The sequence below is a fragment of the Dysidea avara genome, chromosome 12 (assembly GCF_963678975.1).
Source record: "Dysidea avara chromosome 12, odDysAvar1.4, whole genome shotgun sequence".
NCBI lineage: Eukaryota > Metazoa > Porifera > Demospongiae > Dictyoceratida > Dysideidae > Dysidea > Dysidea avara.
The window spans coordinates 16,778,760-16,795,895 of record NC_089283.1 but is presented as its reverse complement, the minus strand read 5'-3'; the positions used below and the strand labels follow the sequence as shown (position 1 = coordinate 16,795,895).

General features: G+C 36.5%; 2 protein-coding genes across 2 annotated transcripts; both read right to left on the bottom strand.

Moving 5' to 3' along the window:
* Positions 1 to 1,707: 1,707 nt before the first annotated feature.
* On the bottom strand, positions 1,708 to 3,500 carry LOC136240617 (E3 ubiquitin-protein ligase ARIH2-like). Its single transcript, XM_066031628.1, has 3 exons — positions 3,293 to 3,500; positions 2,778 to 3,246; positions 1,708 to 2,661 (listed from the first exon to the last, which is right to left on the bottom strand). The coding sequence occupies exons 1-3, from the start codon at positions 3,371 to 3,373 to the stop codon at positions 2,081 to 2,083; spliced, it is 1,131 nt and encodes a 376-aa protein (XP_065887700.1). The 5' UTR covers positions 3,374 to 3,500; the 3' UTR covers positions 1,708 to 2,080.
* Positions 3,501 to 7,136: 3,636 nt separating this feature from the next.
* Positions 7,137 to 16,315, bottom strand: LOC136239882 (uncharacterized). The gene is made up of 6 exons (XM_066030626.1): positions 16,169 to 16,315; positions 15,183 to 16,102; positions 9,052 to 9,110; positions 8,794 to 8,987; positions 8,276 to 8,741; positions 7,137 to 7,925 (listed from the first exon to the last, which is right to left on the bottom strand). Exons 1-6 carry the CDS (start codon positions 16,235 to 16,237, stop codon positions 7,399 to 7,401), a joined length of 2,235 nt encoding a protein of 744 aa, XP_065886698.1. The 5' UTR covers positions 16,238 to 16,315; the 3' UTR covers positions 7,137 to 7,398.
* Between the last annotated feature and the right edge of the window lie 821 nt (positions 16,316 to 17,136).

Genomic DNA, 17,136 nt, shown 5'->3' with positions numbered 1-17,136 from the left:
TGCAATTTGTCACTATGTACTAAACACGCGTCGACACTAATTGGCGCTACATTGTTAACATGAATTCTAGCCAATGAAATTGCAATTACAACTTTTTCACTGCTGTCAGTGAAATACGGGATAAATTTCACTGCTACTATTGAGACTTTTGTACGGGCAGTGAAACAGGTATGGTATTAATACTTTAATTGGATCTTATTGTATAGCACCAAAGCATCAATCTTTTCTAGCAAATCCAAAAATGGTTCTTATTAGACAGGTTGACTATAAATGAGATCATCATGCGTCCATAAACACATTAAATGTTGTACCATCTCTTCAGTTAAAATCTTGCCGTAGTGCACTTACATACATATCCCCACTCTACACTATTCAAGTTACGTACATGGCTGCATAGGTACAACAGACCTCCTCAAAAAGGATATCTGGGTACCTTGATAGCCTCATGATCTCACTTTATAATTGTACGTACATTTTGGACCCAAGACAAGTCTGTGGTTTCTCAAAAATGAACACTTTATCAATGGTCCAGGGAATAGAAGAGTTACACTGTATATAGTAGATGCATTACTTGTACCAAGAGTTTTTATTAACACTTGCTTGCACCTCAATGCGTGATTTATAGTACTGTAATTACTAAAATTAATGGTTTTTCAAAGTATTTTGTGTTCACGTTTTTGAAGATCAGTACAGGTAAATGGTAAATATGTGGTCAACATGTTTACTTCCTACGTGAGTATGTGTATGAATTTATGACTTGATCTTCAAAGTGGTCGTGAATGTAAAGTAATGTAGTAATTAATTTCACACATTGAGGTACAATTAATGCATGTACATATATGGTAAAACCCCTCCATTGTTAGGACCATAATAAAGTGCTCATATTACAGAAGCTACAGAAGTATCTTGGTCCTAATGTATGTGCACCGCTAGAGTGGGAGTACATTGTATAAACAGGCATCCTGGTTATCAAGGTATCCAGGTATCCCTTCTGAGGAGTCCTGTTGTATGTATCTATGCAGCCACATACGGAACTTAAATATGGCTAAATCCATTACAGTGGGATTCAACTTAATAAAGAAGGTACTTGTGAAGAGATGGTACAACATTTACATGATGTTTAGGGACACATGGTGGTCAGATCTATAATTTATAGTCAACCTGTCTAATAAGGACCATTTTTGGATTTGCTAGAAAGGGTTGATGCTTTTGTGCTATACATTAAAGAAGTATAATTTAACTGCTGCATATAGGTGGCCTTTCAATACAGGTGGTCACTAATACAGGTTTCAATGTACCTAGACACCTTCACTCTGTAAGACAAACTTGGCATGGCCTTGTTGTGAGTGGTTATTGGAGGTATACACTGTAATACAGCAATAATAGCCTGCAAATTCCACCACATACCACATCATAATTCATTATATCTCTTGAGCCCATTGTGGTCCCACCACAAAATTTTTATCAAACATAGACTATGACCCAATCATTATTCACAAAAGAATTTGAAAAATTTCAAGCAGCATTTTTCAAAATATAAAGGATTACAGTTTTCAATGAAGTACTTTTGAACCATAATTAAGTAGATATCCCATAATTTAGGGATCACTGGAAAGGTTAATCAACAGTCTTCCATCAGTGAAAATTGTGTTTAAAAATATTTACACAGAACAAAGTTGCAGTCAATTTTATAACTAGAGATGGACCAAATTTTCATGAAATATTCAAAATATTTGTGGTCATAAATCAGAAACTATGGAATGTATGGAGCTAAAAATTTGCATGAGTGATAAGCACCACAGGTACTACAAACACACCAAGTTTCGTCAAAATCCGAGAGGTGACCCTAAATTCCTTGTTGATTTGACATGGAATGACCCAATACACAATTCGTAGAAAACCCTTTAACCACATTGTGTATCTTATAGCCACATACCCACATTTCACAGAATTACCACAAATAACAAGATGAACTTGTGCATGCAGTGTATGATTGGTTGAGGTAGTAAACACCTGTAACCAAGCAATTGTGTACATATATGTATATTTATTGTGACTTTCAGTATTACGATTGTCTTGGTCATAGCACTATGCAAGAACTCTTAGCTTTTGAAGGTACATTGTTACTATTTGGAGTAACAGGCAATTGCACTGGAACAGTTGGAGCAGGTAATTGTGTAGGAGCAGGTGATTGTGTTGTAATAACTGGAGCTGGTATTTGTGTTGGAGCAGATAATTGTACTGGAGCAGGAATACAAGGACTATTCCATCTTCCACATGCCTCTGGCCATTCATCACCTTCTTTTAAGCTGAGGCATACGAAGCAAAATTCAGTTTTACAGGTTGGGCATCCCATGTGCTTACAGTTTTCCTTGTGCTCAATTCCAGTGTTACACTTGGGGCATAGTCGATATGATGGACACTCGACTCTGCCAATCATTTTCACTGGAGCACTGAGTAATAGTTCTGCATCCATACCGCAATCTGCATTTCCACAATCTGTATAGCTTGATGGGTTTTTCCATGGTTGAGAACAATTGAAACAATACTCAGCTGTTATATTGTCTTTAGCACATTGTGGGCAGTATACTCTTTTCTTTGTTTTATCTTGTGGCGTACAGAAGGATCCACATCCTGGGCATTCCCTAACATCACTGTTGCCTGTAAATTACAGCAAATGGTAAAGATTATGCAGTAAGGTAGCACGAACCTAAGTATCTATGCATCAAAATTGAAAGACGGTCACATTAGATATAATTGAATACTCATGTACATACCTTCAATGTAGTTTTCGGTTAACTTCTTTGATAGCTCATCTATTTCTTCTTTGTTTACTGTACCATATTCTCTAATTACTGACAAATCCCAGTGTCCTCCACAAATGGAGCACTTGATCTCTGTTTCCTTACTTTTAATTGCATTCCTAGTGTTTCGAATTATACATGGGGGACAAAACTGATCTCCACAAGGCATCTTCACTGATGGTGATGAAGTACAAATTGAACATTCATCTTTTGCTTTAGGAATTCCTCTTGGAAATGGCCTTAAGCTTGATAATACCATGTCACTGGAGCCTCCAGGAAGCCTAATTAAAAGGTACACAGTAGAGTTTGGTCCTAGTCCATCGTAATCTGACAACATTGTACCATCTTTTAATTGCTGTGCACTAAATACTAACTGCTGTTGATCAGGTGGAACATCAAGTGTTTTCTGAACAAGGCTTTTAAAATGTTCTACAGACACTTCCTACATTGATTGGTGTTAAAATTCCTTATGTTAAGTACTGACTAACCTCAATTGGAGAAGAAATTAAAATGGTGTGATTCTTGTTGCGGTGATTCTTGACAAAAATGCTAAATTGTTTGTAAGACATCTTCCAGGTTAGTAATTATAACTGGAGGTATAAAATAACTGCATGACTGTTTTTATAACTGCCACAAAAGCCTTACTACTAAAATAGAAACCACTTAAACATTGTTATGTAGTAATGGATGTGGCTGCTCTCTATAAATTTCTGAGAAATGACACTATATATAGCCACACCTATGGTTAACATCACATGATCATAACTTGCCCATCTCAATTCTGAGAACTGTCTATCTGGTTGGCATAAAAAAATGTTGTGGTTTAAATATCAAAACATTCAACAAGACCTTTTCGTTTGGTCATGTTGAACCCACATTCAACTCAGGTAACACGTTCATATGAGCTCGGGTTGAACCTTGAAGTCACAGAATTTCACAAGTGGGTTCAACCTTACAAAGTGGTAGGGTTGAACTTGGGTTAACCTCGGGTTTGCAAAGTAAAAGTGAGTTGTGGTTTTTGGTGAATAGCTACATAAAGTGCTTAGAAGACAATTACATGTATCACTCTCAATGAATACTATCATATGAATGCTTACAAACAGAAACTGCACTGGTTGAACCTAGCTGGTGGGTTATAATTTACTCAACCCTCACTTTTGAGTGTTCATACGAAAACAGTTTAGCATATGTATCTAATATGTTCATAATTGCTCTACACATGCACTATTATTTTTGTATGTTATACAGGTTTCTAGGTACATTATGCTCAGTGGCTTGAAATTAAATAATATGTAACTAAGTTAAACAGTGCATGCATGATCAATTTCAGGCTTTTCGGCTCAACTACAGGCACTATATTATAGACATTTCAGTATCTAAAATTTGCACTGATTATGTTATGCTTAAATTTATAGTTGCAATAAAAAGAATTCCTGTTTTGAAACAAATTTGTAATGTATTCCATGGACAGGTATATACATAGTCTGTGCAATAACAAAGTGCAAAACTTATCTCAATGTCACAACAAATACTGTAGCTATACAGCTGAATTGTGTGATTAGAGTGTGTCGGCAATTATGTGTATCAGCATTTTGTATATGCACAACTGCATAAGTTTTATAATTACCTTAGTAGATATGTCTCATGATTTACCACAATAACATATAGCTACCCGGCTAATTACAAGCACTGCATTATTTCATTCATTGGCAGATGAAGGACTTAGAACATGAATGTTAACAGAATTGTCAAGATGCATGGGTCAGTGGGTCACTATATACACACTATTCACCCAGATCATTACTGGTATATCCATTCGAAAAGTGGGATACAAGTATTTATACATCTATGTAATAGCTAGTTAGCTATGTTATAGTAACAGTCACTGTTCATATATCTTCATGTATAATTATGCAGTTGAATCTTGCCATTGTAGAAAGACATGAAATATGCAGTGAAAAGTAAAGATTGCTTATGTAGTTGCTTTATGATCTCTAACTAAACCACTGTGTGAAATATGTAAACCAAGATTTTATTTTAGTAGAATGTTGTACTTTTCTTTTGTCAGGTTTTGGCATTTGCATTGGAGCAAGAGTACATGAATCTTGCCACCTTCCACATTGCCATTTGTCATGATCCTTTATACAGAGACATATGAAACAGAACTGGGTTGAGCAAGATTGACATGTCACATGCTTACAGTTTTTCTTGTGTTCAATTTCTAGCATCACACTTGGGGCATAGTTGATATAATGGACACTCTACTTTACCAATCATTGCCTTGGAAGCACCATGCATAAAGTATTTCAGCATCCATATTGCAACCTGCATTACCACAGTCTGTTTGACTTGCAAGGTTTTTCCATCATCGAGAGCAGCTAAAACAATACTCAGCTGTTTTGTTTTCTTTAGCACATTGTGGACAGTATACTGTTTTCTTTGTGCTATCTTTTGGAGTGCAAAAGGATCCATATCCTGGACATTCCCTTGCATCCTTATCACCTATATAAAAATGTAAAAATTTGATTCAGCGAACTACTAAATTATATACACCCCACATAATGTATGTAGATTATTTGTAGCATCAAGAGTATATTATATAAAAAAGGACTCTTGGTAGCTGCATGCGTTCATATGATCATGAAATTAAATATATATATATACATATATCATGATAGGAATCAAATTAAGACTCCGGATGCACTAAAATAATGTACAGCTTGTCAGTGTCATCTATTTATCAACATCAGGTAAGACAGGTATAGTCTAACAAGCAGGTTGGCAGGCAGACAGGCAGACGAAACTTCAAGTTTGGGTACATGCCACTACATGGGTGATTTTTTTTTTAAATTGTGTTTTGTTTACAAGTCATTGCCACTATGTGAAGCTTGAGTAAATTTTATATGCATGAAATCTTGGACAATTAAATACCTTTTCCTATCAATAGTGAACTGACAACTGTATAGCCACCACTGTACACTGTGTGACATTCCACAGTGCAAATTGCTGCATGCAGATCATGCACTCAATTAATTTTTATGTGTGCATGTGCTGCACACCATGAATGTAATTTTCAGATACGTAGTTTATCAGCTAATTTATTTATTTTGTCCTTGCTGAGTGAGCCATACTGTTGAATAACTGATAGATCCCACCTTTTTGCACAACTACAACATCCTTTTTACCTCTGTCTCCTTTTTATTAGCTGCATCCCAACTATTTTGAACAACACATTCTGAACAGTAAAGATCACCACAAGGCATTTTAAGTGATGGTGAATATAAGCAAATCGAATATGGGCTGTTTGTTTTTGGAGGAGGCATTAATTCATAACTCTCTGATGGTTTAGAAAGGTTCCACAGATATATAGTAGGTTGATTTTATAGTCCACTATAGTCTGATAGCCTACAATCATCCTGCATTATGTTTCAGCCATATATAAGCTGTTGCTGCTCAGGTATAACACCAACTTTTTTATATACTAACATGGGTTTTGAAGTGTTGAACAGTTTCTTCCTACATAAGTAAACAAGTGTATAGCATATTGCTCATGCATACTCTTGGTGCATGCAAATAATTATATGCATTTCTAACTAGCTATATAACCATCTTACTTCCAATGGTACTGGAATGTTGACTGTGTAATTCCTTTTATCATAGAAGACAAAAAAGTGTACCACTTGCAATCACTAGTGTTTGTGCTTCTTTTCACTTCAGTTTGCATGTTCATGCAGACAAGATCAATAAAATGTGGTACTTTTATTGTTGAACTGCTGCTAAAAATAGAACAAGGTGATTATGTATGTACAAAAAGTGGTAAATAGTTTGTACAGGTGCCTAGTTCTGAGAATTGTTTACAGATTAGCAAGGTCATGTACAGATCACAAATGGTAACCTTATAAATGAATACACTTACAGCTATATAGCTATATACTAGCTAGTGAACATACTATTATTCATTCCATGTGTATCCATGTGCATAATAGTTATTATATGGAATATGCTTGACAAGTTATAGCGTGCACACTGAATTCTGTTTGTATTATCTGCATTAGCTTCATAATGATGGCATATACGTTCACAAGGTATGCGTATGCTCAGCAACCAACTACAGTAGGTTGCAAAATAAAGTTTACGTTTCGTAATTGTAATTACGGTGTGATTACTAAGTAATTACCATGTTTGTACTGTAATTACATTTTGACCGTAATCTGTAATTATGCAAAAAAGTAGTTTTTCACAAGCCATATATACAATATACTCATAGTTACCAATAGAGCATAATTCGTAATTACGCTTTTTAATTACGCTACTACAGCGTAATTAAAATTACGAAACGTTAACTTTTTTCTGCAGTCTACTGTAAGTATGAAGTTATGAATGTGCTACAAAATAAATCTTATGTTCAAGGGATGGGTGCATATACATGAATGCTACCATCCAAATAAAATAAGTATGTGTAATAGTTTCCATAAATTACAAAACTCAATTGTTGAACAGTGGCATCATATAACAGGTTTAGAGTTTATAGGTAGAGTTTATAGGTAGAGTTTTTAAACTCTTCTTAACATTATGGATAATACACTTCGCTTATTTACATCACTGTACAACTGCTGTCGGTGCTTGTGCTACTTGTGCTACTATCATTTTTAGCTTTAGTGGTGAGTTTAACTGTTTCATCACTCTTGACTGGTGCAGGTAATTGCACTGGAGCTGGAACACAAGGGTCATCATAACTTCCGCATGGCCATTCATCACTTTCTTTTATGCCGAGGCATATGAAGCAAAACTCAATTTTACAGGTTGGACATTCCATATGCTTACAGTCTTCCTTGTGTTCTATTTTAGTGCCACAATTAGGGCATAGCCGACATGATGGACACTCAACATCACCAATCATTTTCTTTGGAGCATTGTGAAGTATTTCAGCGTCCATATTGCAGCCTTCATTTCCACATTCTGTTTGACTTGATGGGTTTTTCCATGGTTGAGAGCAATCAAAGCAATATTCAGCTGTTTTGTTTTCTTTAGCACATTGTGGACAGTATACTCTATTCTTTGTTTCATCTATTGGAGTGCAGTAATGTCCACACCCTGGACAATCCCTGACATTTCTACTATCTGTAATAATGACACACGTGATAAGTAAACTAAATTTGACACATTTTATTTTCAATTTTTATTATTTTTGTTCATCTTTAACTACGTTACATTATAATGTGAACATTAAAGTTAGTTAGTTGTGCGTGCATCTATAACTTTCCATACGATCCTGAATACACATGGTTTGGTAGGTATCAGAAAATGCATAGATACAAAGGTCACAGTTAGCAGAAAACTCTGGTACATTGATCGTGTACCTTGGCTATAAGTGATAAGCTCACACATGTTAAAATAATTGCCTATTTAACATACACATACAGACTACAGTATGCACTTATGTAGCTACTACTATAATACATTATACATACTTTCAATGTAGTTCTCAGACAACTTTTTGGACAGTTCATCCATTTCTTCTTTGCCAACTGAACCATATTGCCTAACCACAGACAGATCCCACTTTTCTCCACATACACAACACTGTATCTCTGTTTTCTTTGTATTGATTGAATTCTTAGTATTACGAATTATACATGGAGGACAAAACAGATCACCACAAGGCATCTTCACTGATGGTGATGAACAACAAATTGCACATTCATCTTTTGCTTGAGAAATTCCTGTGGGAAATGGCTTTAAACTTGACAGAAAATCACTGGAGCCTCCAGGAAGCCTTATTAAAAGGTACACAGTAGAGTTTGGTCCTAGTCCATCATAATCTGACAACATTGTACCATCTTTTAATTGCTGTGCACTAAATACTAACTGTTGTTGATCAGGTGGCACATCAAGTGTTTTCTGAACAAGACTTTTAAAATGGATTACAGAAACTTCCTAAAATTATTGATGTTAATTTGATATGAAGTGCTGACTGTTAGTGGCTAACCTCAATTGGAGAAGAAATTAAAATGGTGTGATTCTTGTTTCGGTGATTCTTGACAAAAATGCTAAATTGTTTGTTAGACATCTTCCAGGTTAGCAACTGGATATAATGAACACTATAATATATTACACCTACAAAAAACCTTGCTGCTAAAACACTTGTTAAGCTTATTGGATAACACAAATTTATAATGTACACTAGTAATGTATGACATCATGATCACATGTCGCTATATATAGCACTGTAATTAATATCACATACTATATATGGTGCCACACCAGTAGTAGGAGTCATTGAAATTAGAAGCAACTAATTGTGATCTTTCACATTGATACTATATACATTGATGTGTAATTCTGAGAACTGTTTATGGCATAGGTTGTGGTTTAAACCAAATACCAATTGTGTAAACTTTAATTCATCACACTGAATCTCTATACAGGATGTGGCTCCAGCTTTACTTGTAGACTGGAGGGAATGTTCAAAGACATGGAACTCTCCTGTCACATCATGTCAGGCTATAAACAAGTTAAACCTGTTTCACATGAATATCACACATAATTATCTACTGCACTGTATATTAATGCATAGAAATTTTTATAGGGATAAAAATTCTATTGTATTAAGTTGTCAGCCTATGTAGTTACTATACTTGCTTGTGCTAAAATATGTAGTTCATTCTTTAAAACAGTTGGTAACATTTTTCCTATTCATTGATTATGTGTGTATATGTAGTATATAGTACGTAACACAATAGCAGCCAAAGAGCTTCCCAGCAATACTGACCTGATAATCAACTTATATGTTGCTGGCCAGCCTACAGATCATCCTCCACCCCCTCCACCCCACATGAGTATTTACAGGAGAACCTTGCAATGAATGTGTGCGAGCATGTGAGGCGGAATAGCCAAGTGACTAGAGCATTGGCCTGGTAATCCAAAGTAAGGTTCTCGGTTAAATGTTCAGTTATGCCAAATTGGTGGTATTGTTGTTCTTGAGCAAGAAACTTTACTTCACTCACATTACTCAGCTGTTTAAATGGGGACCTGGTGGTCTGGTGTCAAGCAGCCCACCCAGCTGTAACATCAATGGGTACCTGGTACTAACTGGGGAAGCAAATGCCAACTGTCCAGCAGGTGGAGATCCAGGTGAGATTCAGTTTGGGTTCACTGGTAGAACATGGTACAGCCTCCTGCAAGTTACTAGCCCTGCTCCAGGAGGATTTGCCTGTGTTGACTCCTAGCACCTGAGTAGCATATGGGTGTCCCAGTGGGTAGGCATGATCGTGCTAGCACAGCAGCCGAAGACTTTGCTTAGCTTTTATTTTGTGTGAACATCTGTCAGTTTCAGATATTGGTCACTATATAAGTTGCGTTTGTAAAATGTATAGAATCTGTGCATACCACAGGCCTGTACATTTGCATTGTTATTGTTCTTATGCTTCCTTGACTGTAAGCCTGCATGCTTGCAGTTGCTGTGCTCCCTGATCTATCAATGTTTGCAGTGGGGATGTCCTCTAGTTTAATTAACAATCATACCTTTAATTTTACTCTGGCAATGATTTCAAATCTGCACCCTAATTTCACAGCTTGGCTGCTTTGGTGGCTATAGATTAGTTTTGCTTGGGTCCTAATAGAAGTGGCCGCTAAGTGAGTTTAGCTACAATGTCACAGTTTTATAGTGAAGAACTGCTTTAGTTCAGTGTATGTTTTCTTGCAGATGATTGGTTAATTTGAAGATGAAATTTTTAGTAAACACTCTGAGTGGTCATAAATTACACTAAGGATATCATTTCCTCAGGTGTATTATAATTGGAGTTGGTACTATTTGCTTATCATCGTTACCAGGGAGATAAAGACCTACAAGTTTTAATATTAGTACATGCTGCTACTATTCAATGGCTCAGATGAAGTTTACATACATAAATGAAGCAATTGAAATTGTAGCTACTGTCATATAGCTACTAATTATGTAGCTAGTCCAATAAATTTAACAGGACACTGCAGAAAGTCAGGCCAGGGTCCTTACAAAAGGAAAGATATTCTCTTTAAAGTATGTACGTATAGTTGATAAAGTGTCTACTATTTTGTTCTAATCTCTAGAATAAGACCAGTATACGTACAACCCAAATTACCAGTTTCTGTACAGCACTGAAACCAAAATATTAGCTAAACACGATAAATCAGAACAAAGTCCATATATGTAAAAGAACAGAGGTGATCCCATATACTGTACTGTCCGTACCACCTGAAGAGAATCATGCAACTAATCAATCAAACAAGACAATAAGAGTTTCGAGATAGACAATTTACTATGCTGTCATCATTCGTATCATGAAAATAATGAGAAGAACTTTATGCCTAGTAGTGTCTGCCTGAAGCAAGCGATCAACTATACACATCCTCCTTTGAAAGTGGATATCCTGTAGCTCCAGGAATAATAATTTCTTCTCCCTTGCATAGTAGGCTTGCAAACTGAGAGGTTGCTTGACAGAGACTACATATAATTATGCGACTTATTGTTATTATTGTTACGTATACACAAGTAAGTAAGTAAGTGACAACAATGAGTGCAAATTATTCTATATACGTAGTTTCACCTGTAAAATTAATTATAAAATTTGAACTCTCCGGATGCAGTTTTATGAAATAGTGCATGCTTCAAAAAGTCTGAGGTATTCCTGTGAAGTTGATAAACAATTTCATTATTGTACAGTGTGTAACTGGTTGAGTTGGGAAGCCACATACATGTTTACTGAGTAATTGACAGTACTGATATGGCGCATTTCAAAGTATCTGTATCATTTTGTTAATGGTACTGTTAGACTGCAATGAGCACTAGCTAAACTGCATTTTGGAACCCTATATATAGCTAGCACATATGTACAAGCAGTCTAACTACATGAATCTATAGTCTACTATAGTATAGCCACTATTATTGCAAAACATCATTCTTGTTAAATGGCTGCATTCAGCATCATTGAGGGTGTTAAGTGTTTATATGTATAGAATGTGTTTACTGGGACTTTTGTGTTTCATGTAAATAAAAAGCTATCTGTTAAATCAGCAACATTCTCATGCACTTTGTACTGGTAGGACTTATCACCATGTTTATGTGTATGTTGTAGTTGACAATACTAGTTCAAACAAAAATCTTGCATGCAACCATACACACACTGGCACACACACACTGGCACACACACACACACACACACACACACACACACACACACACACACACACACACACACACACACACACACACACACACACACACACACACACATGCACGCACACGCATACATAATACACACATACCAATGCCATTACGTATATGTATGACGATATGGGCGATGTAGATATCTTATATATATATGGTTATATTGCAATGACTATTATCTGGATGGTGATTCTTGGTATGGTGTGGTGTGTGTGTGCATGGTATATGTGTTCCGTAGTTCACTGGCATGGTTCACAGTTCAATGCTTTGTAATGCACTGACAAGAGATTTTGCTGATTAACCAATTATTTATCGATTAATTGGTGCATCACTACTATGTGATGCTTATTTCCTTGAGCAATTACTCACATTGCTCCAGTCCATGCAGCTTAACAAGCACTAAGCAGAGACCTATAGTGTTAAGCTATATCAATGGTTGCCTGGAACCACATACAACACATGAGATTTTAACCTTCTAGTACTAGTGAGACACAGTACGTATTTATTGAGTACTAGTCCAGCCTTAAGAGGGTTTTCATATACTGACTTGCATAGTGCACAGTCATGTGGCTCAGTACTTTGGGTAAGTGTGGCCATGTATAAACGTAGCTGAATGATTTGCTTTTGTGTTTTACATAACTTACGTTCCTATCTCCCTCACATCTCATGTGACTATGCTCTAAATTTTATCAGCTGTTATTATGTATCTAATCCAAAACAGCCAAGCTGTAAAAAAAACAGTGCGGCCCTCAAAAAGACTATGGTGAAAAAAGATGTGAAATCCAAGGTGGCGGCCAAGAAATGGCTGTGATGGTAGGTTAATGGTAAAAAATTTAATAACGACAATTCAGGTGAATTTTTGTGCCACTTGGTCTTGGCAAAAAAATCACCTAAATTGCCGTTATTAAAATTTTTGCCATTAACCTACCATCACAGCCATTTCTTGGCCGCCACCTTGGATTTCACATCTTTTTCACCATAGCCTTTTTGAGGGCCGCACTGTTTTTTTACAGCTTGGCTGTTTTGGATTAGATTTCATTTCTTTTTGTATTTGTATACCATAGGCCGGCTTGGGACTTTTTTAACCTGTCTTTTTTTTCTTTACCACAGGAAGAAGAAAAGATGAAGCAGATGTACTTTAAATATCTGAATTTATCAGTAAATGTACAAATTATATATATAATACATATATTTATTACAGAACTCTCCATGGTGGTTTCTTTGTAACTGAACACTCTACAAGGTGACTTCTTCTTGCTGCCCTCTCTACAGGGTGAATTGTTAGTAGCTGAACAATCTACATAGTAACTTCTTCTAGCTGATCTCTCTACAGGGTGATTTGTTTGTAGCTGAACTATCTACAAGGTAACTTCTTCTAGCTGATCTCTATACAGGTTACTTGTTTCTAGCTGATCTCTTGAATTCTCTTCAGGGTGACTGCGATGACTGCTCTATTAGAGTAACTCGATCTCGCACTTGCTGCACCAAGTTGGATTTCGTGTTATAACTCCATGGCTTTAAGTCTGATTCTTCTACACCATTGACGAGCCTTTCTAAGATGATTACTCCTTCTATACAGCGATTTTCAAAGCATTCGCCCTAGCGGTTTATCTGGTAGGCGTGGCAAGTAGTCGTTTTTTATTAGCTAATCTCGATTGCATAATTGTTACACACTGTTGGTTTTTTCGTTGTATCTTCCTGGTTTTTAGCTCGATTTCTTTCAAACCACAAAAGGTTTGAGGTTCAATAGTTAACCTATTCACCCACCGATTGTCAGCTTCTTCCCATACGCAGTTTACCCTGTAGGCGTGACAACATATTGGTGTTATTTTTCGTGAATAATCGATCATAACTCTTTTCCTGTTTATCGTATCCTAGCCAAAGTTGGTACAGAGATGCGCCTTTATACCCCCCGTCTGTGTGCCAAATTTCAAGGCAATCGGATATAGCGTTCGCGTTTTATAGTAGTTTTTGTAAGTGTGCGAAAAGAAGAAGAAAAATAAGAAGAAAAAAAAACGAAGAAACTAAGACAATTTTTGAAGTCGCATATCTCGGGAACGCTTGAAGCGATTTCGCTCACATTTGGAATGTAGAGTGCTGAAGGTGGAGGGAGTGTTCACAGCAAAAATCGTCTTGTTTCATCAAGGCAGCACAGAGCTACGGAGGTGCGAAAATTACGTTTTCTTTCTTCCTGTCAATATACTCACGGGTGTTACGCGCCGGCTTCTTGGGCCGCACGACACACTACCGTGTGTCTTGATACAAAGACGTCCTGTTGATTATGATATGTTAGGATTGCAGAGAGTGTTTTCATCATATCAGATGATTTTATCACCCTGCGGGCTTCCTTGTACATGCATGTTTGCATGTGCATATATGGAACACATGGTATGTAAATACTTCAGTTGTTTACACTGTTTTTATAGTGTATGCATTTTTATTTATTATGGCTTTTACAGCACAAGTGCAGAAGGTCTGTATAGGACACCTGGTCCGGCTACAACCTGTTTAAGGATATTAAATAAGTATGTGCATTTCATAGCTTCTTGATCTTGCAAGCTTATATGCACTGCAGCCATGTAGTGACAAGTGCAGCAACTATATTGAATTCTGCATGAGTTTCTCTATTGTATGCATATCATATTGTAAAGCTGTGATATTATACAACTGGTTAGTGTGCTAGTTTTATATGTAGATACACATATAGACCACTGAACTAAACTCTAAAGACAACTAAAGTAAGTTTAGTATATGGTAGTAGTACTGGAAATCTGGATGAGTTAATTACTATACTGCACGTGTATGTACTATAAAAACATGCAATTGGAGGATGACTGAGTGTGGCCCTGACTAGACACTGGGTGACCTGCAGTTCGAATCCTGGGGCTGGAGAGATTTTTTTTCTTACTTTGGCCCCTTTTCTGTTTCACCTTATTAGCTACAAGTCATTTAAGTCTCAGCCCTTGTGATCATTGTTAGGTTAGGTAATCCTAAGGCTGCAGCACATGTTGCTGTCAGACTGTCACTGTAAAGCATTAATAATAATAATTACATATTGCATGTACATAATACATATATACATGATATATACACACCTTTTAGTTATCAATTATTTGTACAAAACTGTAGTCTATCGCTTTGATATCAGAAGTACATACGTATTACTTGTTTACTTTTGAGGAATCACAGTTTGTACTGGAGCTGGAATACAAGGATCATATGCCCCTCCACACTGCCATGCATCACACTGTTTAGTGCGGAGGCATATAAAGCAAAACTCAGTTAGACAAGATCTGACGGGGCACTTCATGGTTTTACAGTATTTTTTGTGTTCAATCTTACAGCCACATTTTGGACACAGCCTGATAGATGGAGTTTTCACACCAATGATGTCTTTCTTTGGAGCTGTTTGCAGCATTTCCAAGATACTTGCAACAGTGCAATTGGCATTTCCACAGTCTTTTGAATGCAGATCATTCTTCCATGGGCGACTGCAGTAGAAGCAGTAGTAAGCTTTCCTATTCTGTTTTGCACATATTTTGCAGTACACACTGCCTTTGGTTTTATCTATCCGTTCAAAATAACATCGACACCCAGGACATTCTTTTATATCACTGTTACCTTTTATAAAATTATTTGAAAGCTTGTTAATCAATGCATCCATTTCTTCGTCACTGACTGAACCATAGCGCTTAATGACCGGTAATCCCCATTCTTTCTCACATGTGGAGCATTTCACTTCAGTTTTTATTGGGCAAATACTATTAGCTTCATTCCAGCTATACTCCACTACACATGTAGGGCAATACAGGTGACTGCAGGGCATCCTGATTGATGGAGATGAATAACAAATGGAGCATGAATTATTTATTGAAGGAATTCCTATTGGAAATGGCCTTAACTCAGATTCATTAGAGCCTCCGCCAGGAAGACGCAGTACAAGGAAAACAGTGCTGTTTGGTCCCAAGGGCGGGTAATCTGATAACTTGTGACCATCTTGAAGTTGCTTTCCACCATATATAAGTCGTTGTTCTTGTGGTGGAACGCTGTTCTTCTTTTGAATGAGGGTCTTTAAGTAATCCACAGTAACTCTCTAATGCAGAAATATTCAGAATTGTTATACTAAAGGGCTAACAGATGTACAGTTGTTTTCACTAACCTCTACTGGAGTTTCAAGATCAATAGTGTAGCATTTGCTATCAAAATTCTTTACAAAAATCTGATACATCTTGAAATGCAGCTTCTGGGTCAACTGAATTATTGCTTTCAGGATTGCTGTTTATAGAGTCCAGTCACGCTTGTTTGGTTGCCTTTTAATGTGGTTATCATACATTACCATTTTTAGCTTGTGTGAATATGTTAAGACTTATAGTATTACCTAAAATGTACATGATGTAATATTTTTTTAAACAAAACAATTTTATGGCGGACATTTAATAAAATTATCTAACAGGAGCAAAAAAAGTATTCTTGTGGAGTAGGAGTCATTATGTCTGAGGAGGTAGACTAATGATGTAAACAATGTAAGTCTTCTTTAATAATTTTATTAATTTTACAGAACGCCATGTTACTAATATAATTTAATAGTAACTATAGCTACCATCAATTCATGTCGACATGCACTATAGGTTGAGCTATAGGTACTACCATCAACAATACTATAGCATTTTTAGGCTTCACTTCATACTTCATTGTCAGTATTCTATAGCTAAAGACCTGCCTTGTGATCCTGCTGGGTATCACAAATTTTCAAACACATACAAGAGTATATGATTGCATGAAAAGTAGCTAAATATTGTTGAATGGACAATATGCCAACATTGACCAGGGAGTTAGCCAGAATTTTTCAAAGGATATTTGCAGCAGCAGTATATAGAGTTACTGATGAGGAGGCCAGTCTAGGGGTACAGCTCGAGAGCCTGAGACTTTCAACATTCAGTCAGAATTCAACAGATTGCATAGTCGATACTCATGCAGTGATGCATAACCCTTCTGTGGGGTTATTCATACGAACAGCACAACAAAAATAAACAATTGACTTATAATTGCAGGGCAATTTAATTCACAGTTGTGGTAGCTAAATCACGTAGCTACGGTAAAAAAATGAGGCCGGGTAAAACCCTTGGA